The sequence below is a fragment of the Leptidea sinapis genome, chromosome 17 (assembly GCF_905404315.1).
Source record: "Leptidea sinapis chromosome 17, ilLepSina1.1, whole genome shotgun sequence".
Classification (NCBI taxonomy): domain Eukaryota; kingdom Metazoa; phylum Arthropoda; class Insecta; order Lepidoptera; family Pieridae; genus Leptidea; species Leptidea sinapis.
Window position 1 is genome coordinate 13,472,501 of NC_066281.1, and position 26,773 is coordinate 13,499,273.

General features: G+C 36.9%; 1 protein-coding gene across 1 annotated transcript in view; it reads left to right on the forward strand.

Annotated features, from left to right (window-relative positions):
- The window catches only part of LOC126968882 (serine-protein kinase ATM-like), a 57,012-nt gene that overhangs the window by 19,256 nt on the left and 10,983 nt on the right, over window positions 1–26,773 (forward strand). Inside the window, exons 15-29 of the mRNA XM_050814010.1 lie at window positions 2,114–2,354; window positions 4,046–4,284; window positions 4,826–5,094; window positions 6,148–6,352; window positions 7,266–7,554; window positions 8,240–8,707; window positions 9,080–9,281; window positions 11,353–11,518; window positions 12,245–12,351; window positions 12,848–12,955; window positions 14,443–14,669; window positions 22,040–22,252; window positions 23,166–23,330; window positions 25,160–25,266; window positions 26,623–26,739. Of these exons, the coding sequence (XP_050669967.1) occupies window positions 2,114–2,354; window positions 4,046–4,284; window positions 4,826–5,094; window positions 6,148–6,352; window positions 7,266–7,554; window positions 8,240–8,707; window positions 9,080–9,281; window positions 11,353–11,518; window positions 12,245–12,351; window positions 12,848–12,955; window positions 14,443–14,669; window positions 22,040–22,252; window positions 23,166–23,330; window positions 25,160–25,266; window positions 26,623–26,739 (3,123 nt within the window). The remainder of the gene's footprint in view (window positions 1–2,113; window positions 2,355–4,045; window positions 4,285–4,825; window positions 5,095–6,147; window positions 6,353–7,265; window positions 7,555–8,239; window positions 8,708–9,079; window positions 9,282–11,352; window positions 11,519–12,244; window positions 12,352–12,847; window positions 12,956–14,442; window positions 14,670–22,039; window positions 22,253–23,165; window positions 23,331–25,159; window positions 25,267–26,622; window positions 26,740–26,773) is intronic.

The following is a 26,773-nucleotide window of genomic DNA, read 5'->3' on the forward strand; positions in this document are numbered from 1 at the left end:
CTTGATCTAGTTTTTCTATTTCTAAGTATTAATCTCCATCTAATTCTATTTTGTTTAATGTCTCCCTACTCCTCAACTTGTATGTCTACTTTATAAGGCTAGCAACATTTTGTAACAAATTATTTGTTATTATTAAACACTGGACTCTTGTTTATAATACTAATTTCAATTTATTCAATGTTAAATTGATAACTAATTTCTAACTTAGACTTCATTTATTTGATAGAACTGAAACTGAAACTGTGAATCTTGAAATAAGTTTGTACTTTAAAGTGGTATATGATAAATGTTCTACAATATGTAAGCATTACTTGATTATATGTGCCTAGTCAACATAATATAATATTAGGTAATATTGTTTACATTTTTGTGTCACTATTTACCTACGAGAAATTTAATTAACTATATATTTAATAAACTTAAAATCAAATATTAAGTTTAGAGTTAAACTATATACTTACTTTATACTACTTTTTGGTGAACAATAAACTGCATTTAAACTTTATTTATAGTTTCTAATTGTTTGGTTCATAATATAATATATCAGTTAATCCAATTTAATAACATATGCATAAATAGACAATGTTTGTAAGTCTGTTCTGTAAGTATCTTCATTATATACCTTCTCTCTTCGTAGTGAACTTGAGAAAGCTTTTATAGATTGTGTTAATATTTTCAATGTTTTACACATAAATGCTCAGAGTGTGCCTTCTAGCTACACTGATATGCTTGCTTCATTTGATTGTAATAATATTCATGCAATTCTAGTGTCTGAGAGCTGGCTCAAACCTTGTCTTCCTTCCACTTCCTACTCCTTACCGGGTTTTCAGCTTGTCCGCAATGACCGAACCGGCCGAGTCGGCGGCGGTGTTGCAATATATATTCGTGAACGATTCTCATATTCTAAAATAAGTGTATCTCCTCAGCCACCCCCCGGCGACTCTGCGGAACATCTTGTACTTGGAGTCAGCATATCACACTCCAAAGTACTATTGGGTGTGTTTTACAGTCCTTCGTTAGGCGTTGATTATTTTAGTTCATTTGAATCCATTCTTGACTGTCTTACTCCATTATACGAGCATGTGATCATAATGGGAGATTTCAATACCTGCATGTGTAAAGTTAATCATCGCAGCAGAAAGCTCCAATCAATAATTGACTCCTTCAACTTGCAGTTACTTCCTTTAATGCCTACTCATAACCTACCTAATTGTGAATCAACGATACTTGATCTAATAATTGTATTAAAAAATAACCTTGTACATAAGCATGGTCAGTTCACCTCAGTGCCTTTTTCATATCACGATCTGGTATTCTTGTCCTATAAAGTTCGTTTACCTAAATTAAAACCTCAAACAGTCTGGCTACGTAACTTCAACAATCTTAACATGGATCGTCTCAACTATGATGCTAGCAATATCGATTGGACAGTAGTATATAATACTGACTCAATTGATACCAAAATCAGTTTTTTCAACTCTCTAATTTTACAGCTTTATGACATGCATGCGCCTCTTAGACCTGTTAAAAAGAAACATCTCCCCGCTCCTTGGGTCACAGATGAAATTAGAACATTAATAAATGCAAAAACTCGGGCATTAACAAAGTACAAAATTAGCAATTCTAGTTCCGATCGAGTTAAATATAAAAGTATCCGAAACCGATGCAACAGAATATGCAGGGATGCTCAACAACGTCAGATATTTAAATCAGTCGATAATCCCGATCCTGCTAAAGTTTGGAAATTTTTAAGATCACTTGGTGTTGGGAAACAGCAACAAACAGTTCTTCCTGCTTCACTTGACGTCGATTCTCTTAATAGGCACTTTTCAAAGTCTCCTGTTTTTCTTGATCACAATACAAAGCAAACTACACTAAATACTCTCTCTAATTTCATGAAACAAGCTCCTGAACCTTTCTCTTTCGTACCTTTTACTGAATGTGATGTCAGGAATAACTTACTATCTATTTCCTCAAGAGCCAAATTAACATATTTATAAGTACTTGTTATATTACCTAAATATATTATGTTGCATAGGTCGTAAATGGCCAATGCCTATGTGATTTTAAAATGCATGGAACTGCAATGGTTAATAAGTTTTCCTATTTTCAGATCCAAATTGAAGCATGCAGTTGTTTAGCAGAAATAGCCACATACGATTTAAAAACCCTGGTGACCGTGCCCCCCGCGAGCACCGACAGAGTACAAGAGCTGACACCCAGACAGTACTTCACATATATAACGCTATGGTCTTTATCGAGCGCTCTGTTTGATGAGAACCCAAGTATAAGTATTAAAGTTGCCAAGGGAGTCAATCGCTTATTAAAATTTCGGGACAGTGAATTAACTTTAGGTAATGGTGTATTAAATTATTAAAACTTTCGTGAGTCATTATTCAATTATCTATTAATACGGCTTTAGTCACGTTTTTGTCTGTGTCGGTACCGACTAGTTTCGGACCATTCGGAGGTCCTGCATCAGGGTGAGGGTGGTTTGCGATAACGTCCCACCTCTAACTGCGGACTTGAGCTCGGAGTGAGCGGCTGGACAGGGCGGGGGCGCGGGGTGCGCCGGTGATGACGAGCATGGTATCACTGACACTGTATCACTATTGAACACCACACTCACCCTGATGAAGGACCTCCGAATGGTCCGAAACTAGTCGGTAGTCGGTACCGACAAAAATGTGAGTAAAGCCGTATTAATAGATAATGGTGTATTGTTCGTTATTATAATTTCTTTTTACACATATTAAATTTGAAAACAAAATTTATGAACGATGCGGGAGACGAACCTGTGAACTCTTGAGTTCTGTGCGAGCGCTCTTTCCGCTGAGCCAACCGTTCGAGTGATGTATCGTTGAGAAATCTTGTCCATCTCTCAGGTTGTGGCTTCATCTACAGGATATTGTTGATACTTTTCAGTTGATACTGCTCAACCCCAATTTTTACATATTAGGAAATTAACTTGAGATGTCGCTCATTCAAATCTAAACAATTTGACTTAGTGCAAAGAGCGCTCGCACGGAACGCGAGAGGTCGCGAGTTCGTGTCCCGCATCGTTTTCAAATTTAACTTGAGTAATGAATTCCAGAAGTGAGGGTTATTTACTTTAAAACTTACTTACTTACTACTTACTTTAATAGATAAGAAACCATTTTTTTATATCAAACTATTCGTTCCTGTTTAATTTTTTTTGACTTAAACTCAGAAACCACTCTTCCGAAGTGGCAGTAGATGTTGATTTTACATCAAGATGAATCCCTAAGATTTTTGTCAGATAATATGCCGACGAGCTCTATGTTATTCATATGTTACTGTCGCAATTTTATGTATAGTTATTAGAGGGATCCGGATGGGAAGAAAGTTAATAAAGTGAACGGGGCAACCGACCACAGAGTACAGATGTGAGGAATGTTTTTTTTTTATGGAGAAGGAGGACAAACGAGCGTACGGGTCACCTGGTGTTAAGTGATAACCCCCGCCCACATTCTCTTGCAACACCACAGGAATCACAGGAGCGTTGCCGACCTTCAAGGAAGGTGTACGCGCTTTTTTTGGAGGTACCCATGTCGTATCGTCCCGGAAACACCGCACAAGGAAGTTCATTAGCTTTTTAGTACGTGGAAGAAAGCTCCTTGAAAACCGCACTGTGTAGGACCGCCACACATCCAGATGGTGGGGATGATATCCTAACTTGTGGCGTGTCGTGCGAAGATGGAGTTCGGCGGCAGGAATCAGGTGAAACAGCTCTTCGGCACACTCCCATGATAAATGCGGTAGAAGACACACAATGTGAGGAATGTGAAGAAGTGAACGGATATTGACGTTTAGGACTTAGTTTGTTAACCTCCGGAGGGCGCATTATTAATAATCATACCGTGACGGGTGGCGGTGATTGATAAGATAATGTACCATGCACACAGTCCATTGAGGAGTGACGGCGCAACTTACAAAAAAGTATTATATTAAAGGTCTGTTGTACATCAAAACTTTGTCAGTTATATAGTCAGAAAAAATGGACTGTATGAGAGTTTCGTTTTAGATTTGGACGACATTAATAAAGAAATGATCCAGCCATTGGCTCCGTCAAGTTGTGAGATTTTTGCCGAGTACACAATTGACAGTTCTAAGTTCAATTTGTACAACAGATTGGACTCTTGGGTTCCAAAGAACAGCGAACAACATTTGCAGTGGATCGCTCGGATAACTACATCTCTGTTGGACGTCATTGCTGGGGCCAATAATTTTGCGGCGGCTGTCAGTGCTGTCTGTGGCTTGAAGGTAATTTACGTCTTTAGGTAAACTCACTTTTAGTTACTCTATACAAAATATATTTCCAAAGCTATTTCTTTGTTATGTAAATGGATAAAGCTTGTATCGTATAATTCTTAATGATCTCATTTGTCCTTCGCAATATTACTGTTTATGTTATTTTTTGTCACGGTTGTAAAAACTTGATGTTACGGATTTACTCCATTTAAATACAACGACATCTTGAAGTGAACTCGGGAACGGGGCAGCTTAATACGCCTTTCTAACCGGTATTTTGTATAAGATTGTTCCCCCATCCTCCTCTCAAAGAGCTTTGTAATTTTTACTTACGCACGAATATACGCAACATTGCATTTAAAGATAACGCATGTTTTACTTCTAAATTATATAGTAGTAGTATATCTTATCTGTTTTCCTCACCGCTACTGAACACTTCATAATTTTTATTTTCGTCCTTGGAAAACCACCATTTCTTCCTCTTAGCAAGTCGTATTTTTTAAATACTCCTCATTTTGGTGTGTTCCATAACCTTTTTATCGATGCATTTTAGCCAAACGTTTGTGTGAAAATCTTACCGTCTGTGTTGGGAATCGTACTGGAGACAAAGACGGACATCCATATGCAAGTTATCAGCGAGCAAATCAATCACTTTTTCAAGTTCATCTGGGACATGACGTTTGACGACAAACTCGAGAACACCGAGGACGGCACTGGAACACGCCTCACCAGTAAACTGAATTATAATCATAAAACTATAATTCACTACGTGCTCAATGTTGTTGATTTCATCAGACTGCAGGCGAAACACTACAAGGCCAGGTCAGTTCCATCAAAATAAAGGAGATATGGTGAAGCTTGCTGAGCTGCACATGCTTTATTCTTGTCATACCTGCTTTAATAACTTTCTCCAGTTACCAACATTCATCAGTTCATCATTTCAGCCGCAAGGCGTCCACTGCTGGACTAGGGCCTCCCCCAAAGATCGCCATGATGATCGGTCCTGCGTTGCCCTCATCCAACCTATTCCGGCGATCTTGACCAGATCGTCGGTCCATCTTGTGGGGGGGCCTACCAACACTACGTCTTCCCGTAAGTGGTCGCCACTCGAGGACTTTACTGCCCCAACGGCCTGTCCATCGAGTTATATGCCCTGCCCACTGCAGACAATGAGCTTCCTCACAAGACCCATAGTCAGCGACCGCGTCTGCATTCCGTATGTCATCACTGGACTACTTTGGACGAGAAGAAATTGGACCTGCCCAATTGTATAATTTGTCCAAGGTAGACGTACTCATCAACAAATTCGAGAATACAGTTCCCAACTGCTACGGGAGTAGGTGCGACATGGACATTAGACATGATCTTCGTCTTGTCCATGTTCATTTTGAGGATACTTCCCAAGGGGAAGCTGTATTGAGCCCTTCGTGCATAGGGCTTAAGTCTTCCGTGGTCTCTGCCATGATTACGATATCTTTAAATGGCTAGCTATGACTATTAAGATGGTTTTGTAATGTTATGAAAGCTGTTGAATCAACAACACTGACGTTATCTTCAGTCGGCGTAGAAGGCCGTCCCTCACGCAGATCATCCGTTGTAAACTGTTATATTTAATACAACTAGCTTCTACTACCTTCTTCTTCATGGACTTCTAATAACTCTCAGTGTCACCCTCCTATATTTTCCTCAGTAATAGTAATCAATGCCTTATTCTCAACCATTTGCTCCGTATATATAGTCGACCGAGGCTTTCTAGTTTCTACTATAATAGCGCTTGCCATTTTAAAACGCATAATTATTAGACATCTCCAATATTAATATTATCTTAGAATATTTATGATTTAATAATTATAATGTGTAAAATGGTTTTGATAGGAGGACGCGCTCGGAAACATTAAACTATCTTCATTTAGATTACAACAAAGTAGCGTGGGCGGCAGCTCTGGCGGACTTAAACCTTGTCGCAATTTACTACGGCGAACTCTGGGCGTCTGCTGAGAACAATAATGTCCCTCCTGCTTCCCCAGACGCCACCACCAATTTGGACGGCGGTTGTCACTTACAGCGCATTTTCAGAGGGGTAAGCTTAGTATAGAAACATCTTTAAACTTGAAGTTAGATTCGTCGGCGGTGCCCTTCCATTGTCGTTAAGATTCGAGTTGCAGGCAAAAAGAGTACACAGAAGATCGGCTTTTTTCTTTTGCCGTATGCAACGATGGCAGGGACGACTGGCTGAATCTACCAACCTTTTGCAACACCAAGAGCTGTTCCAGGACACGTGGCCCTGCTGAGACTTCCGGACGATTTGCCGCTTAAAGAATCTGGAGGCACGGCTGTATTTCCTTTATCGAACTTTGCAGTTCGGATCCATTGTGGCCAGGTTTAATACGCATGTTTTCTGAAGTCAGCTACTGTTTTAACTCACGCATTGAACCAGGGCGGTGTGCCGGTTTCCTAAAAACATTAGGAAATAGAAAAAATATTTCAGATATCGTAACTAAACACACAAATGTATGAGGCAAAAAATATCTCACGAAAGTAGCAATCATTTACAATTTCATTGGATGTTATTGTGTGCGTTTGTACAATTCACAATTTTATTCATAAACGATACAACATCGCCACCGATAGTAGGTATTCCTACATTTTACACTATGATTAATAAAACCGCACAGGGAGGCTCCTTTGCACAGGATGCCGGCTAGCTTATGGGTACCACAACGGCGTCTATTTCTGTCATGGAGCAGTAATGTGTAAACATTACTGTGTTTCGGTCTGAAGGGCGCCGTAGCTGAAATTACTGGGCAAAAGAGACTTAGTTAACACCTTACGTCTCAAGGTGACGAGCGCAATTGTAGTGCCGCTCAGAATTTTTGCCCTTTTCAAGAATCCGGAGCGGCACTGCATTGTAATGTGCAGGGCGTATCATTACCATCAGCTGAACGTGCTGCTGAAACACGGAACCGGTCGTAATTACCTCTTCAATCTTGCAGTGTTTTGTCTCGATCGGAGAGATAGACGCAGTAGAAGGGTGCGGCACCGCGCACTTGACAAGTGAAGAAGAGAAGAGAAAACATCTCATAAACACGGGACAGTTCGCCGACGCGTTACTCTTGCACGACATAGCTCTGTCGTCTGCAGCGATGGACCACGAGCTGCAGTACGGCGCTGTCACGTCGCTGCACAGATCCGGGATGCATCATCTTGCTCTCCAGTACATCAAGTCTTGCCCAGACCACGAACATCTGAATGATGTTAAATACGACTGCCTTTCGTATCTGGGTATATTATTTTATATTTAAAATTAACTAAGTTACGCTTTACGAAGTAGACAGTACTCTGACGTTTTGTTTTGACTTAGTGCCGATAACCTTATGTTAGATTGAATAAAAAAACAAATGGGTATATAAAATTTAAATGTAGAATATGCTACATCTCTTGACATTACTATTTTTTCCAAATTATTATGTTTTTTATCTTCTTCTCATAAGCTCTACTTTTTCGAACATATGGTAGATTCAGTAAAAGAACTATTAAAGATTCAAATGTACTTAGTTTCATATTCTACTGTGGTAATGATAAAGTTCCAGGAATACGCACTTGTGATGCCTACTACTCAATCAAATCAATAAAGTCTTTTGCATGGCGAGGTTTATATTATGTACTATTATTACAACAGGAATCCGGAAACTATAAAACACATATAGTGTTGCGAAATTGAAAAGATTTTTATTTTTTATTTTTGTATGAATAGACCTCCCCCGGCGTATTTAAAAATACGTATTAATGTAATGCAACTGATCTATATAATATCTTTCTATTCAATGGGTAATAAATTTTGGCATTCAATAAGCTAACTTAAAATCCTATTTTTAATAAAAATTATAAGTTTGAAATTAAATATCAATAATTGTATATTAGGAAATTAGATTATCATAACCGATTTTTGTTTTGTATATTATTATAGGTGATTGGAGCGAATTCGTCGATACACGTGAATTGGCAGAAAGATCAAAGTTGACTACAAATATAAACTCCGCGACCAGAATGTTCCGGTACGCTTGTCTAAAGGATTGCCTAAACATAGTTCCAGTAGGAGAATTTAAACAGAAACTAGACATTCCTTTAAATCAAGCCAAGCAAACTATAGCTAGATTATGTCGAAGCTTAAATATGGAAAACAGTCAATGCTTTTACAAAATTATAGCCAACTTGCACCTGTTTCGTGATATTGACAAATATTTCGCTGTAAGATGTGAAAAGGCACTGTTGACTCAATTAATTGACGACTGGCGGATAGAAAACTTACCGCCTTACAAGGATTTTAAACATCTCGAAGCTTTGATCTCGCAGCGCAGTTTGATACTTCAGCATGCAGCTGAGAATTATAGGCTGTTTTCCGCTGATATTATTAGCTTACAGTTGCAATATGCAGGTATGTTTACTTTTTTTTGTATGAATACGGGACGAGACGAGCAGTACGTTCAGCTGATGGTAATTGATAAGCCCTGCCCATTACAATGCAGTCCCGCTCAAGATTATTGAAAAACCCAAAAGTTCTGAGCGGCACTACAATTGCGCACGTCACAAGATGTTAACTCTCATTTGCCCAGTAATTTCACTAGCTACGGCGCCCTTCAGACCGAAACACAGTAATGTTTTAAAATTACTGCTTCACGGCAGAAATATGAGCCGTTGTGGTACCCATAATCTAGCCGGCATCCTCTGCAAATAAGCCTCCCACTGGTAAAAAGTTCTACTACTATATACTTTCATTCGTGTTTTATACCAATACTGTTATTTTTAGAATTAGGATTGTCCAATCACAGAGTGCAGCTGGCTCAGCGTCTAGTTTCCATGGTTAAGAAGTTCCAGACGTCCAAAGAGATCATATTACTGGAAAGTAAAATAGCGTGGCACAAAGGTCATAAAGATATCGCCCTGTCATTGTTACATGAGAATGTCGTCAACCAATCACAAAATGTTAAATTAACAGCTATGTCTTTGAGGTAAGTACTTTTTTTATTAATTTATTATTTGTTTACAGCGCCAGTAAGTTGTTACAATACTTAATAAGTGTAGGTATAGATGTAACAGCTGTAACCTCAACCGCTCACACATCCTACGGTCTCTTGTTATGTATTTTTTTTTATGAAAATAGGGACGAGTCGCGCAGGACATTCAGCTGATGGTAACTGATACGCGCTATCCATTACAATGCAGTGCCGCTTAGAATTCTTGAAAAACCCAAAAATTCTGACCGGCACTACAATTTTGCGCTCGTCACCTTGAGAGATAAGATGTTAAGTCTCATTTGCCCAGTAATTTCACTAGCTACGGCGCCCTTCAGACCGAAACACAATAATGTTTACACATTACTGCTTCACGGCAGAAATAGGCGCCGTTGTGGTACCCATAATTTAGCCGGCTTCCTGTGCAAAGGAGCCTCCCACTGGTAAAACATTATTACATATTACATGATGTGAGGACAATCAGGTCTCCTGGTGGCATTTGTCGTGGATCGACCTGGGGCTCCGGGGTGAGGTGGACGGTCACACAGCACCGACCGATGCATACAAAGCAGGATTTCCGCAAAGTAACGACTACTTCAATAAATTTTCAAATGTCTTTACTCTATGCCCTAAAAAGCATTGTTTATCGTACTTTAAAATGTCGCCCAGAAAGCACAGTTTTTTGGTGCCACAGACAAATCTTGAAATGTAGTTCATAGAAATATTAGGTAATATGCAGTACATAATAGAAATATCTAAAAAGATATTTCTTAAATAAATGAGAAATTCAAGTATTAATAACAATTATGGTAACTAGAATTAGATTAATTAGAGTGTATAAAAATACGCAATTATTGTTATAATTTTTAGTGAAAATTATATCCATTGTTTTTGAAGTCGGTTGTTTTATTTTTATTTTTTATTTATCTCAACGTTGAAGTACTTCGCGCTGCATTTGTTCTTGGGTTACTGAAACTGTTTTGATTTTGCCTTTGAACTACATCCTAATATATATAAATAAATAGTAAAGTGTCCTGATGTTTGTTCCCAGTGAACTCCTAAACTAATGGACGGATTTTAAAGGGATTACTTCATGGAGTTCAGTTTATTCCAACTTGACAGATAGGATAATACTTATTTCCGATAATTATTTTTATTTACAATATCTGTATTGTATGGACATATTTTCTATTGAAGGAATTTATTGACGTACGGTTCGATAGTTCTGCTGTGAAACAATTTCATTATAACAACAGGGAGCATATTTTTTCGAAATAATTCTTGATGTTTTGAAATTTAATTGATAAAGTAATAAAAACAGTATTTATATATTATTTTTATTATATAGTATTTATATTTATTTGACGACCGATATAGCCGAATGGTTAGTGACCCTGACTACTAAGCTAGAGGTCCCGGGTTCGAATCCCGGTAGGTGCAATCATTTATATTATGATGAATATGGATGTTTGTTTCCGAGTTATAAATGTATATATGTATTTATGTATGCTTAAGTAAGTATATTGTATTAAATATATCGTTGTCTTGTACCCATAGACAGGCTTTGCCTAGTTTGGGGCAAGATAGTTTGTGTAAGAGTGTGTCAATATCTTCTAATATATAAAATTAATAGTTAAACAATGAACTCCCCCGAAATGGCTTGACCGATTCTCATAAAATTTTGAGTGCATATTGGGTAGGTCTGAGAATCGGACAACATTTATTTTTCATCCCCCCTCAATGTTAAGGGTGGTTAAATTTTTTTTTTTAATTTTTTGACATTTTTTTTAAATTTGTTGATTATGAGTCAGCATTAAAAATACATACAACTTCAAATTTTCACCCATCTACGATCAACAGTTACTTTTGTATCGCGATTTTAATATCGGCAATACAACGTTTGCTGGGTCTGCTAGTTATATTATATTTATTATGTGCAGAAAAATTACTGTCGGGTCAGCTAGTTACATTATAATTTTGCCTTATCTTACTATTCTTACAAAATGTAAGTTTTGTTGTGTTTTATATTTATTTTATGTTACGTGTATATATTTGCTATAATTTTTAGGCAGTATGGGTTGTGGATGGCGGAGTGTAAGCGAGAAAACGCGAGAGACATCATAGAAAAGTACCTCGAGAAGAGTCTGAACGCTTTGGGAGATCGGGAGCATGTGCAAACGAGGCTCAAAGTGTACTTCGATATCGCCAAGTTTGCTGATGCTGAGTATAAGCAGGTTTATAATTTTTACTATCATATCTTTACCAGTGGGTGGCTCCTTTGCACAGGATGCCGGCTAGATTATGGGTACCACAACGGCGCCTATTTCTGCCGTGAAGCAGTAATGTATAAACATTATTGTGTTTCGATCTGAAGGGCGCCGTAGCTAGTGAAATTACTGGCCAAATGACACTTAACATCTTATGTCTCAAGGTGACGCGCGCAATTATTGTAGTGCCGCTCTTTTGGGGTTTTTCAAGGATCCTGAGCGGCACCACAGAAAGGTAATTTAACAGACTATAAATGAAAAATATTTAATTTTAAAACTTTATCGGTGTAAAATACGACAAGCCGTCAAAATGCGATCAGCCGTAAAAATTATCAGTAGCAGTCGATTTAAAAATTCTTTTTTGTATTATCTATGATGTTTTAGTAACTATTCTATTACTAATTAGTAACTTTGAAATATGTTTTAGTAATAAAAAAATACTACATTCATTAGTAATAATCGAAATGTAATCTGTAGGTAAATCAAAAATAATCATAAAAAATGCATGACTGATGGGCAGGGCGTATCAATAACCATCAGCGTTCAGCTCGTCTCGTCCCTTATTTTTCGTGAGTTAATTTCCCTCGTTACTTAATGGTCCGACAGACATTTTGTAAGATAGCCAACATTGTTTATTCAAAGTTTGTCAAAGTGTCTCCGGCTATATTTATAATGTTGATTATTGTTTCACAGGTGGTAGCCTACATGAATTCGACGACGTTTGAAAACAAAGTCAAGTGTACAGAGAACATGAAGGGAACAGCGGCCTCACTAAAATCATCACATAATGCGCTCACTAAGTAATGAGATTAAATATGTCACTCTTATTGTCTCTATCTCGCTTTGTTTGCTCTCTTTTTTACTATTTATATCATGTTTTGGTAGAGGTAATATTTGTTTTAATTTAATATTCAAGGTATGTGTTTGCTGTGTGTGGGTTTATTAAAGAGTACTTATTAACCGACTTCGAAAAGGAGGATGTTTTTTTAATTCGATTCGTATTTTTATGTATGTACACTGATTACGCTGAAATTTATGATCTGATTTTTCCGTGATTCTTCTTTAGTTTGATGCGGAATGTTCGCCATTTGGTCCCATAAAAATATGACATAATTTGGCCAAATACTTTTTATTATATGAATATTTTTGTTAACGTTGATGATGTTATTATAGTTTGTGTACTGCTTTTTTAGGAGTTTTCATTTAGTTTGATTATATATTATTATTATTAACACCACTACGCAAAACACTACTGTAACACACCTATCCAATGCAATAACAATATGTTTCTTCTAGGGATGAAAAACGAGCATTATTAGCAAACAATGCATTCAGAGAGTTGGATGAGGCTGAAATCGAGAACACCAGAGCAGAGAAACTAAATTTTTTGAAGTTAGCTCTGAGGTAATCTTGGCAATATTTAGTTAATGTTATGTTATGCCATTTTATTCTCGCTTTAAATCATTTTTAGAGACTGACAACTTGTAATATATTGTATCTAATTCTCTCGGCTGAATCCCATACCTGTTTGTGTCTCTATCGTCTCGCTTTTTCGTTTCATCGAGTTTCAAATCACAATGATTCTAAAGAAGTTTCACTTCAATAAATGAAAGATATGGCATGAGCTAATATCACTAACCGCTCTACCATAACAATGCTCGGTACTAAATCGTTCATCGTTCGTTTATCTGTATCGTTATTTAATGTAAAGTCAACCTTATTTCTGGCTGTTAAGGTTTAGTTTCGATTAGAGACCATAATTAACGTGACAATTCGTTCTTTAAATTTTTCCAAACGACGAGATTTTTGTTTTTGTTTAATAATCATTTTTAAGTAACGTAAAGCAGAAACTGATGAACTAACCGAAGTCGAAGCCTGTGTTTGACTTCATAAGTAAAGTCAAACGTTTCTTTGTGGAACTACATTTCTCTTGCCGTTTTTAAGTCCGTTGCCTAGATCTAGAACACATTCTATCGTAAATAAAACCGAATACAATTGGATAATCGTGCTTATGAACTTAAGTTAACTTAGAGCATAGGCCTATTTCTGCCGTGAAGCAAGCAATGTGTAAAGATTAATGTTTCGGTCTGAAGGGCGCCGTATCTAGTGAAATTACTGGGCAAAAGGTTTTTTGGGAAGAATCCTGAGCGGCACTGTATTGTAATGGGCAGAGCGTATCGATTACCATAAGCTGAACGTCTTGCTCGTCTCGTCCCTTATTATCTAAAAAAAAGGGGAGTCATGGGGTCGAAAGTTGTGAATGAAATTTGTGATTAGTGGTTTGTTGATCTTTTCGAATTTATTCATGGAAAAAAGCACGGCATTTCAGTGAAGATATATGCAAAAAGACTTATAAGTTAATTCCATTTGAAATTTTACAAAAAATAATGCCGCATAACAATAATTTTGATCCAAATATTTCTACAAGTTTTGAAATTCAAATTCAAATATTTTTATTAAAAATAGGATTCTAAATCACTTAATGAACGTCAAAAACTACCACGCTATTCAAAATAGACTGCCTCAGACCTGAGAAGAAGAAACTCAGCGGGTCTTTTTTTTATATAAAAATTAAAAAAAGTTACAAAAAAAAATTGCAATGTAATATCGTACAATAAACATTTATAATTAAAGAGCCTGAGGGTATTCGCTTCATTCCCAGTCTGTGGGGTCATTAAGAAAATCGTTTATGTTATATACCTTTCCCCCACAAACGTTTTTTAACAATTCTTTTAAATTTCGTAACACATTTGTGTTGTACATTTTCTGGGATCATATTGTAGAAGCATATACATCGGCCAATAAAAGACTAACTTGACTTAACCGAGTAATAGGCATAACAAGTTTATCTTTGTTCCTCGTATTTAGGAAGTAAATGAATATTATTTTAGGTACTACCTGTTATCGTTGAAACAGAGTGATGAGAACAACCTGTCTGTGTTTCGTGTGATATCTCTCTGGTTCGAGAACCATTTGCTAAATTTGGAGGATGCAAATGGCCTGGGGGAGCTGCTGCAGACGATACCTTCGTGGAAGTATGTCGCCGTGCTGCCTCAAATAGCGCCCCGCCTGTCGCAGGATGACACACCGTTCGCAAAACATCTGAGAGACATTATCAGTAAGTTAAGGTTAATTACCAGAGGCTCCTTTGCACAGGATGCCGGTTAAATCAAATCAAAATCAGTTTATTCAAGTAGGTCACGAAAATGACACTTATGAATGTCAAAAAAAATAAAATATTTTTCTTATTGAATCTACCGCTACTTCGTAAAGGGTTGAGCTAATGAGAAGAAGTAGCAAGAAACTCATTGCCACTCTTTTATATCAAGATCTACAGATCATTTCAATTACAATATAATTTGTAAAATGTAAAATGATGCAACAAACACACTCAAACGTCAAATAGTCAATGTCTTACACGAGTAAGTCAAAAAAAAATGTAAATTAATACAAAAGTTATTGAGTACAGTAGCTGCATCAACCACATACACCATAAATCAATAAAGGTATTCTGTGAGCATTTTATAAGCGATTATAAATAAATAAACATGTATATATCCATACATATATATGTATACACAATAACTTTAAAGAATCTGAAACCGAGTCCCTGGCAACAGGATCATCCCGCCACCACAAACAGCGCCCGTTCACGAGCATGACGCATGAGCCAGCCATCGCCTCCCTCAACCATATTTTAGGGAAGGGGACGACCCGTCCCATGTCGCCGCCACAAGCAGTGACATTTAAGCGAGCATGATGAAACCTGTTACGAGAACTCAGCAAACAACAATAAAATAATCCTAATACATCCATATAATCCTACATATCATGCAATACTCACCAAATACCTCTACTTACAATTTGATAATTATGCTTAAACTTGTAATTAATATTATATTTTTACTAACAGTAATCAAAAGCTCAATCCTTTAGGGTAATCTAATCAAAATCACCTTATTCAGGCAGGTCAAGGAAATGACTTTTCTTTTTATATCCACCTCCTTTGAGGGTTGAGCTTTAATAAGAAGTGGCAAGAAACTCTTTGTGGCAATCACTCACAAATCATTTCAGTTATAATATATGTAAAGTGATGCAGCAATAATACTCAAACAACAAATACTCAAAAAAAAAATGTAAATTAATACGTAAAAAACAAGAGCTATTGAGTACATTCACGGCCGACTACTACTGTATCAACAATAATACCAGGCCATGGTACAGTAGATGCATCAATTCACACACACCGTAAATAAATAAAGGTATTTAGCCAACATTTTATTAGCAATTATAAAAATATAAAAAGTTTAATTTTAAAACCATGAGGCAGAGTTTCCGGCTACAGGATCATCCTGCCACCGCAAGCAGTGCCCGTTCACGAGCATGACACATGGGCCAGCCATCGCCTCCCTCGACCATATTTTAGGGAAGGGAACGACCCGTCCCACGTCGCCGCCACAAGCAGTGACATTTAAGCGAGCATGATGAAAACTGTCACAGGAACTCAACCAAATAACTAAAAACAAGAATGTTCATCTAAACTATATTCAACAACACTCACTGTTTAGTGAGTGTTGTTGAATATAGTTTTTAGTTACCTCTACCCACAATTTGACCATTTTGCTTTTAGTATAACTTATCAATTTTTCAAAAATTATTCATAATTATAAATACTTATTTAAGGGTAACTAAAGCTCAAATCTTTTTAGAGCAATTCATACCCATGCTTTCTTATCATCTAAATAATCCTTTAAATTGTAATATGATTTTTCCATAAGTTTATGTTTAATATAGGCTTTGAACTTGTTGAGAGACATTTCCGTTATGTTCTCAGGAAGCTTATTATAAAATCTAACGCAATTACCGATGAATGACTTGTCGAGTTTACTAAGTCTTACTAGAAGTGGGCATTAACAGTTTATTTTTGTTTCTAGTATTAATATTATGTTTTTCATATACCTTTTGAAATTTATTGCCATTTTTATGAACATACACTAAATTTTCATATAATATATATTGGTTAGAAACAGTCATAATTTTAAAATCTTTAAATTTAGATCTAAGCGACTCTCTTGGTCCCATACCACAAATTGCCCGAACAGCTCTTTTCTGCAGCACGAAAATAGAATCAATATCAGCAGCATTACCCCATAATAATATACCATATTATGACATAATGCTGTGAAAGTAACTAAAATAAACCAATCTTGCAGTTTCAATGTCTGTTAAGGAAACAGGTTACATCATGGGTACCATAACTGAAGGGCGCCGTAGCTAGTGAAATTACAGGGCAAATGAGACTTGACATATTATATCTCAATGTGACGAGCCTATTGGTAGTCCGGCTCAAAATTTTTGCATTTTTCAAAAATCCTGAGCGGCACTTTTCCTTACTATGTTATACTTCGATATTTAAATGTTTTTTTATAATAATAATAATAATAAAATTTATTGCCTTGAACTTAATTTAAGTATACAATATCAGCTCATTACAAAACATACATTAAGACAAAAGGGAGTAGGCTCAGCTTATGCTGCTTGAAATAATATTTTCATGCAGCGCTGGTTTTCAGCCATTCCCATCTCCCTAAGGTGTAAGGTGGGATACATAGTAAAGAGGGCAAACTAATAACGATTACAATGCAGATCTAAACTTTATCTAAATGTATCAACCTCTGTATAAATTATGAGTGTATTTGTGAGTGTGAGTGTGTGTGTTGTATAAATATATGAGTGTGTGTCAATGTGTCAGTTTAAATGTAATATGAAACGAGTTGCAAATGTTATGGTTTAATCATGAAAAATATTTATATAAGGGAAGTTCTTTCCATACACAATAATTAAAATTTTCAGCTTCCTGTTGTTTTTTTAACAATGCCATTTTATATTTACCCTTCAACTGATTTATATTTTTTATCATTCTAAGAGGTGGTGGCAAATCATTCCAAATACGGGAAGCCATGAATTTGAAGCTGGATCTATATCTTGTTGTTTTGTAGTATGGTATATTTAATAAGTTTTGAGAGGCAAAACGTGTACATTTTAAATTAGAACTTCCGCTCCAGTACAATTTTTCAAATAAATATTCAGGGCGCTTGCTATAGATAATTCTCTTTATACTACAGGCATAATACAATTCTCTCCTAGCTTTCATATTAAGTATTCGTTTGTTGTTTAAATATGGAGCCTCTGTTTGGAACATGAAAGGAGAATCGAATACATGCATTTTGTACCCGCTGCACTGCTCTCTCCAATTTATAACTAAGTCTGGGACCATATGTTGTACTGCAGTGGTTGAATTGGGAGAGGACAAGTGACTCAGTCAATGAAGTACGTAATTCCTCTTTTAGGTATGGCCTTATTTTATATAATGTTTTTAGTTTATAGAAAGCAGTTCTTATTTTATTGTTAACATGTACCATAAATTATTGCTCGCCGTCTAATGCCAGGCCCAAATTACGTGCAGTTTTTACATATTCTACTGGTATATCATTTATTTTTACTTTTTCGTTGCAGTTACATATACATTTAATTTGGTTTTTTGTTCCAAGGGCTAACATCTGCGATTTAGCTGGATTAAGTGACAGCGAGTTTTTTTTTGACCAATTGTAGATATTTTCTAAGTCCTGATTTATTTTGCGTATAGCGTCTTTGACATCCTTGCCTTTGAAAGAGTAATACAGTTGCGTGTCATCAGCGTAGAGGTGGTACTTACAAGTTTTTATATATTTGGGGAGGTCAGCAGTAAAAATGGAGAAAATTATCGGGCTTAGCAGAGAGCCCTGTGGGACACCTCTTATCACAGGCAGGAACGAAGAAAGAAGTTTTTTACCAGTTTTGTCTTCAATTTCCACCATTTGGCTTCTACCGGTCAGGAACGTTTCAAACCAACAGCAAGTATTTTTGGTGAAACCATAGTGTTTTAGTTTCGACAGCAGTATTTCTGAAGGGATACAGTCGAAGGCCCTAGAATAATCTAGCAAAACTAGTATACTACTATATCCCATATCCGATGCTTCTGTCAAATCATCAGTGATATGTAGAAGGGCTGTTTCTGTGCCGTGACCCTTACGAAACCCAGATATTTTGGTATTACTTTTATATTGTCGAGATAAGCAACCACTTGATCTAGGACTACTTTTTCTAAACATTTGGATAGTACGGGTAAAATAGAAATTGGTCGTAAATCATTTAGTCCATTAACAGTTGTTTTTTTTGGTATAGGTTTAACAAATGCGTTTTTCCAACAAGAAGGGCATTTATGAGTTAATATTGACGTGTTAATGATATTTGTTATTATAGGCAGAGTAACTTCAACGGTAAGTAAAATCATGTCAATGTCTAATTTATCAACTCCCATAGCTTTAGTTTTGATAGCCTTTAAAATATTAAGGACTACCTGCTCTGATGTAATTTTCAGTTCAAATGCTTGTTGTATACTGTCTTTTTCGTTTGTCGTAATTTCTATATCTTCTTTGTTGTATGGGGGTAGATTTAAAAAATGAGCGTTTATTTCATTTGGGTCTTTAAGGTGGTCCGGTAAAGAGGTGTTGACTGATTTAGTAATCGTAGTAATATTTTTTATATTTTTCCACAAGAGGGCTGGTTTGTGAATATTGTCATTAATAGATGTTTTTGAGGTATCAGATTTAGTAATGTTTGCTTTCTTTAGAGCTTTATCTCTTAGGTTCATCATAATTTTTAAACTGTCTGTGATCCATGGCTTAGGTGGGCCTCTTAGAACTGATCTCTTAATTGGGGCATGAAGGTCGAATAATGTTAAGATATGATCGTTAAAAGTATCAACCATATGATCTACATCATTGAAGCTGTTGATAAGATGCCTGGGAATTAAATTAAGGTCAGATTTGAATAAAGTCAGATCCATATCATGGAGATATCGTTTTGAACTTAAACGTTTTGTTAAGCCTTGGTTTTTTAATATTAAAATATGTCAACACCATTGCGTGATCGCTTAGGTCTCTGTTATGAATTATATCAACTTTCTGACATTTGGATGGAGTGTCAGTTAAGATAATGTCAATCAATGTTTCCGAGTTATCCGTAACCCTAGTCGGATCCTTAACTATTTGATGTAAATTATGTTGATAGCAAAAAGATAATAAATCTCTTACCTGTGGCAGATCTTCATTGAGGAGATTGATATTGAGGTCACCGAGAAGACAGCTATAGTTGCAGTGCCCCATCAGGTTTACTGATTCACTAATGTTATCTATCGCATCACGGACGCTGACACTCTCGGGTCTATAAGCTGTACCGATAGCCATAATAGCACCTGGTAATTGAACTTCCAGCCATAACTGTTCAAGAGCAGTGCTTGGAAGTTGTTTAATGCGAGCGACTATCCCGTTTCTGATAAAGAAACCAACTCCACCACCTCTCCTTTGACCGGTTCGAGCCTTGTGAATAAATCTGTAGTTGGTCACCGATGGCACAAGAGCTTCTTCCCCTTCTTTTATCCACGTTTCATTGAGCGCACGGATATCTGGTTCATACTTTAATAAACTTATCAATAACTCATCCGTCCCTGTATTCAATGATCTTGCATTTAATAAACCTATTTTCAAACATTTTTTTGAAGGGTTAGCCATTAGGGATTTTTAAATGAACTACTTTAATAAACAATGTGCAACTAATATTTAACATTTGTGTATGTTTATGTGTTTAACAGTTCTGTGTGTTTAGTGTGAGTTCTGTTTATAAAAATATAAGCTTTAAATGTAAGTTTAAAATAAGAAGGATAGGAAAATAAAGGCTCAAATATTAAGATTTTCCAAAAACCCGGAATAAATCATTCTCCTCACGTATCCTGGAACGTTCTTTTCCTTGCTCTTGCCGTACATAAATTTTACCGTGGCGTGTCCATACATATTTAAATTTGAGTTCGCTGGCTAATAAGCGGGCTTTCTGAAATAAGTATCGGTTCTGTCCGCTGAGACGTTCATTTATATAGAGAGAGCGTGTAGGGCCTGGAAGCTGCAGGCCTTCGGTGTTAACGCCACGGCGAACGCGGGCGGCGGTTAGCAACGCGTCCCTAGTCTCACGGCGTGTAAGACGCACGATAAGCGGTCGTGGTCTATACGGTTTGTCTTTCTCTTCTGGACGCCTGGGCCCGACTCGCTCCACGTTGACAATATCTTTCTCATTGATACTGATGCCTATTTTATGTGCAACGGTCTTAATAATATGCATTGCACTTTCGTTCTGAACTTCCGGACACCCAGAGATTTCAATATCGTTTGCTAATAATGTTTGCTCTTCTTCGACTATTTTTATACTGAGCTTCTGTATTTTGTTCTCCAAAACTGACAAATCGGTCGATTTTTCTAATTGCGACACTCGATCTTCAAGCTGTTGAATACGGGAGTTTTGCGCCTTAATGGTGTCCGTCAAATTAATAATAGCGTCCTTAATGCCAGTCATTTGTGAGTTAAATAGCTCACTCATGTGTAGTTTCAGTTCTTCCATTATTGAGAATTCTGCTGTAGTATCCGTAGTTGTAGACCGAGCTGATGGATTTTTTACACGCAACGTGACATTTTCATTCTCTGTATTTTTTTGAGTACGCTTAGATCCTTCACACTTGTTCGTTACATGTTGCCGGACTTCGTCCATTGTTGTGTCAATGTTTCGAACTGGAGTATTGGTATTGCCTCTTTTTGGTATTTTATTAAGGCACTCAGGGCAGTTCCATGTATCCTTACGTTGCATCAAACAATACAGTTTGTACGTCACGTTGGCACAATCCAAGTCGTATTGTCCTTTACATATTAAACACTGTAAATATTCTTTCTTAGGTAAGGCATTTCGGCATCCAGCGCATTTCGGGGGTGAGTTCATCGTGAAAAAGACCAAGCAGTAAAAATTCCTTTTTGCTATTTTAATGCCTAGGTAATATATTTTAAAGCTATGTATTCAAAAGATTTATAAACAACCTTATATATATAATATTATGTTGACAAGCTAGATGGCGCTAGTATGTTTTATTTTAAAAATTTAAAATTACTTAGCATATAGCAATTATATTAACAAATACAGATACTTAATAAAATAATTTATATTGTTCACACTACAAAAAGTACTTCTCTTATAATCTCCTTCAATCAGGTGGCTGTAATGTAATGTTGTGTAGGTATATTACAATAAGTCACTTAGCTTTTGAAGGATGATGCAATAGTTCCGAGCACAAGATCACTAAATTTTAACTGCACTTTTTACTATATTTAACGAATATCAAGTTTTGCTAACACTATATATGTTTTATTGGAGCTTAAACTATATTTATTAACTTAATTCACTCCTATATGTGCACTTTTTCTATTAATTTCAATTTTTAAACACTAAGTCAATGTTTACACTCGCTTAGCGCCCTCTAGTCAACCTGCATACATACATGCATTTATACTTAAACTATTGGGATACGGGCTTGTTTGTTACTAAACGACCCACGAATTTTTTAAATTACAGAGAGATGTGCCGAAGAGCATCCCCACCACACGTTACCCATACTGTTCAATCTCAAGAACTCCGATAAAGATCAGAAGTGTCGCAACCCGAACAGGTCATCAGTTACTCCGACAGGACAAGAACCCAGAGTAGTCGCTGCTGCATCGCTGGTCGCACAGCTTGCCAGCGAAGGCTTGGATCGAGTCGTGTCGCATATGGAACAACTGTGTGATGGTGAGTGACGTTCTGACCTCATATGGGTTACCAGCGCTACAGTACATCCGTTGGCTGGGAGCTGTCAATGTCAGTGATGCGATTCGGCAGTAACAATGCAAAAAGTTTTTAGGCACCTATAGGTCCCTTCCCTTTGTCGAGAGAATTTCCTTTTTGTACATTAGTATAATACCTGATTTACACCATTGCTTTGGTACTGTTTCTGCGTCCAAAACTAAACTTTTATTGAATAGGTTTGTCAGGTTGAGTTAAATTGCTGGTTTAAATGCTTTATTGTTCCATCTCTCTCTACACCTAATTAATTACTTAATCATGCCTCGACGATGATCATACATCGGAGACAGTACGACATTTGCCAAAAAGGATTGTTTGAGTTGAAGTAACGAAAATTATGAATAGAAGATGTTCGTTAACATATTTTAATATACGAGGTATTATACTAAGTATACTTACTGATGGATTACGAATAAAATATTTTAAGTAATGTGGACATACATTTGTGTTAAATACAAATTTAATCCTGCGATTTAATTATGCAACTGGCTGATGTGACACTGATGATCTACTGCGAACCCGGGAAAGCCGAGTTGCACGTACTACTTTGTATTACAAATGATTTATGTGGGTCCAGGGGCAAAGCCCCGGTGGGGGGTTGGTCAACCTCAATTCAGTTTTGATATTTCGATTGTGTTTTTATTGTTACTATTTTAGCAATTTTATCTATATTTGCGTGTGCCAAGTAAACTTTTTGCACTCAAACAACAGTTTCATTTACAAAAACACTCACGCTTAATTTTAAAATGGGCAAACGGCTCTTTTTCAACCGTAACAGCGAGCGCCAAGATACTACTTTTCCCGCATGAGTAATACAAAATAATTTTTCAATCTTCATATAAAAACGTATTAATTCCAGCAACAATAAACTTTGCGTACTTTGTGCCGACGTCAAAAGATATTGGCAAACCGTTGCCCATACCGAGGACAGAAGGAATATCCAAGCTTCAAGATTTGAACACAATTCCTGTGCCCACGGACACTGTTGCTATTAGAAAGGACTGCGATTACTCTCGACTAGCCAGTAAGTAGAGTATTCTTAAATCGTTTTAGTTCGATGGTTGATGGTGGGTAGCTCGTTACAATCCGGTTACTAGACTCTGCGGATTAAACGCCGAGACGCCTCTGTAGTCATACTACATTATATATTTAAAACGATACTAAAACTGCGACAGGTGGTTTCACCCATTCCGTGTTACTTTCGTGATGAAATGTGTAGATAAGTCTGGATCTCCAGCTCTGCATGACAAGTTTTATTACAATCGATTTAGTAGTATTTACCTTTATACCAGTGGAAGGCTCCTTTGCACAGGATGCCGGCTAGATTATGGGTACCACAACGGCGCCTTTTCTTGCCGTGAAGCAGTAATGTGTAAACATTAATGTGTTTCGGTCTGAAGGGTAGTGTGAGATTACTGGGCAACTGAGCGGCATTGCATTGTAATGGGCAGGGCGTATCAATTACCATCAACTGAAAGTCCTACTCGTCCCGTCCCTTATTTTCATAAAAAAAACAACCACTAATTCACAAATAAGCTAACATCTATATAATTATGATATACTAATATTCGAACAGTTATCGGACAGAGTAAAAAGTGGCTCACCTGATAGAACTCAAACCACCGTCCATTGACATCAGCAGTACCAGAGGTCAAGGTATGTCTTGCCGGCCTTTGAAGTAAACTATGCTTTAAACTGGAGGTCCCTAAGTCGTATCTCTTCAGGAATACCCTTCCGAAATTAGCAGTGCCGCAGGGCACTACATTTTTCAATACACCAAAACCGAGAGTGCCGTACGGCACACTATACCATCACTAAGTTCTGACTCTTATTTTGTTTAATAAGGTGGTTTATTTTTCATGGTCTTATAGCATGTTTCCAAAGCTTTCAGATACATTCACTCAAATCCTTTTTATTGGCTAGGAAGGCATGCGGGTACACCCCCCTTCACCATAGTCTCAACCCAATAAGACGTCCCAGACACGTAACGGTAGACCCGGATGACGACATCACCATCGCGAACGCGACACCCACACAAACACCGACACAGACACGCACACACCGCCTTCGCAGGCGTAGGCGCGGTCAACCACCGCAAACCACTGGCACTCGTCACTCTGACGATGGCCAGCGGCCCGCACCCTAGATACACCACACATTGTTTTGATACCCGACGAGACGTTAGTCCTCGTCCTGTAATCGTTTCACTACACTCACTAACACACGGACTGACTGACGGACTGACATACATCACTTACACAACCACAAACACACTCCACAAACAGACACAAACACAAACATACATGCACACATACAAACATACATACATACAATCATAAACACATACACACACACTTACATACATTACACTAAACATCACCACACTCGCCGGCGAGTGTGTTCTTCTCATCTTTTCATCTTCATTTTCATTTTCATTCTCTCTCCTTCCCACAAGCACACAGCCAGTCTGAGGTTCGAGTCTCCTTAGGAGACGCCCCGCGACTGTTGTTGCGTAGTCTTTGCAGCCTCCACGGCCCACGTCCTACTTCGCTGTGAAAGCCAGGGCTGCTAACAGCACAGAGGAGGTTTTAGTCGGTATGGGGCGTCCGCTTACGCGGACACTCGAGTCCGACATATTACGTAATAGTATTTCCTCCTCTCAAAAAAAAAAAAGATCCTTCTTATTATAAGCAATCTATTAATACACGTAAAATAATACGCATTGTTAGAACGTTGCGCGAGCAAAATCCCGTTTCCGGAACGGAAAGGATACACGGGCCAGTTCCCCACATAGTTCTACAAAGTGGGTGCGCGAGGCTAAATTTGTTAATGTAATTTTATTTTTGATTTCAGCGTTTGCATCATTTAACACTTATTATGAACTAGTTGGCGGAATAAATTTCCCAAAGAAGATATCGTGTCTTAGTTCTGATGGCAGGAAAAGAATTCTGTTGATAAAGGTACTATTTTCATGTTTAGTTTTATTGTCTTGCAGAAAAAAACATTAGCTGTTCCACAAAGTCGTCAAGTTTATCATGAGATTTGAAGTATTGAAGTTAAACTTCTTTAGGCGTGACTTGGGGGTAACTCAGAATATTAACGTTAGAACGTTAGTACTTCCGGCATAAAAAAGTCTATTGAAACAATTATTAACCATTATAATTTAATGGTTTAAAAAATTGTTTCAAATTGCTCAGTAATATGTTCTGAAAATCTTCAAGTGTATTTGTTCATTTATGACTACTTTGTAATAAATTAAAGTTCTCAGTCTGACGTTTGCGACATTCGTTAATTTTTCTTCGTCCATCGGACAGGCAAAAGCCCATAGAGCCATATTCATTAATATTCAATAACAACATTGTATAGATATGTGTGATATTAATAATTTAATTATTTTTATTCGATTATTTATTAATAACACGGCTTTAATAATTACGGCTATATTAATGTAAGCATATATTTAATGGTATAAATTGAATCTTCTTGTCTTTCAACTTTTTAAGAATATTTGTTATATACTGGATGTCCTAGAATAGGTGGTACAAACAAGGGGAAACGAAAATAAAATATTTTGTCTATGAGCTTTCAGATAAGCAAATAAAGTATATATATGTATCTGTTAATAATTCATAAAATTAATTATAATTAAGCTTTACTTCAATCGCGCGTGATGGTAAAAAATCGTCACGTATTCATTTCATCTGAGCTGTTGAAGCTTGTCGCGCTGACGAAGAATAGTGGTCACAGAGCAATGCTCTATGTCTGTCTCCTATTATGGATGTGATCTTATCACTAATTCCTTGCAACATATATGTAATATTAGACGCTAATAGTTATTTATGCAACTATTGTGTAATAAGGGGTATTAAAACACGAATGTGGGTTTTATACCTAATTATCAACAGGTGCATACAAGACTTTATCTACACCCTACACACTAATATGAATCCTGTATAAGAAATTCTAAAACAGTAAGCTTACTGCTAACATTAAAAAAAGCGAGTCCTAGTAATCATAATATCACCCAAAGGAGTGTTATTATGAAAACGGATGATATAATGTTGTACTGAATTTCATTACAACACTGATTTGGATGATGTAATAGTTATTAGGCCATTGAGTGTTTTAATGTTGGCAATAAGCTAACTGTTTTAGAATTTTGAATAGAGGATTTTAAGCATGGGTGTAGATAAAAAGATAAAATCTAGGGGATGTAAGCTAATATGCATGTCATAATAATTAATATAGTTAAATTGAAACATGTAAGTTGTGTATTGGGCCGCGATATAATGATCATAATGTACTGTTTGTTGAAGGGAGAAGATGACTTAAGGCAAGACGCGGTGATGCAGCAAGTCTTCAATATAGTGAACACTCTCCTGCAGAATGACCCAGTCACTCACCGGAATAAACTCCTTATTCGGACTTACAAGGTATCAATTACTGTTATGATTTGATGAAGTAATA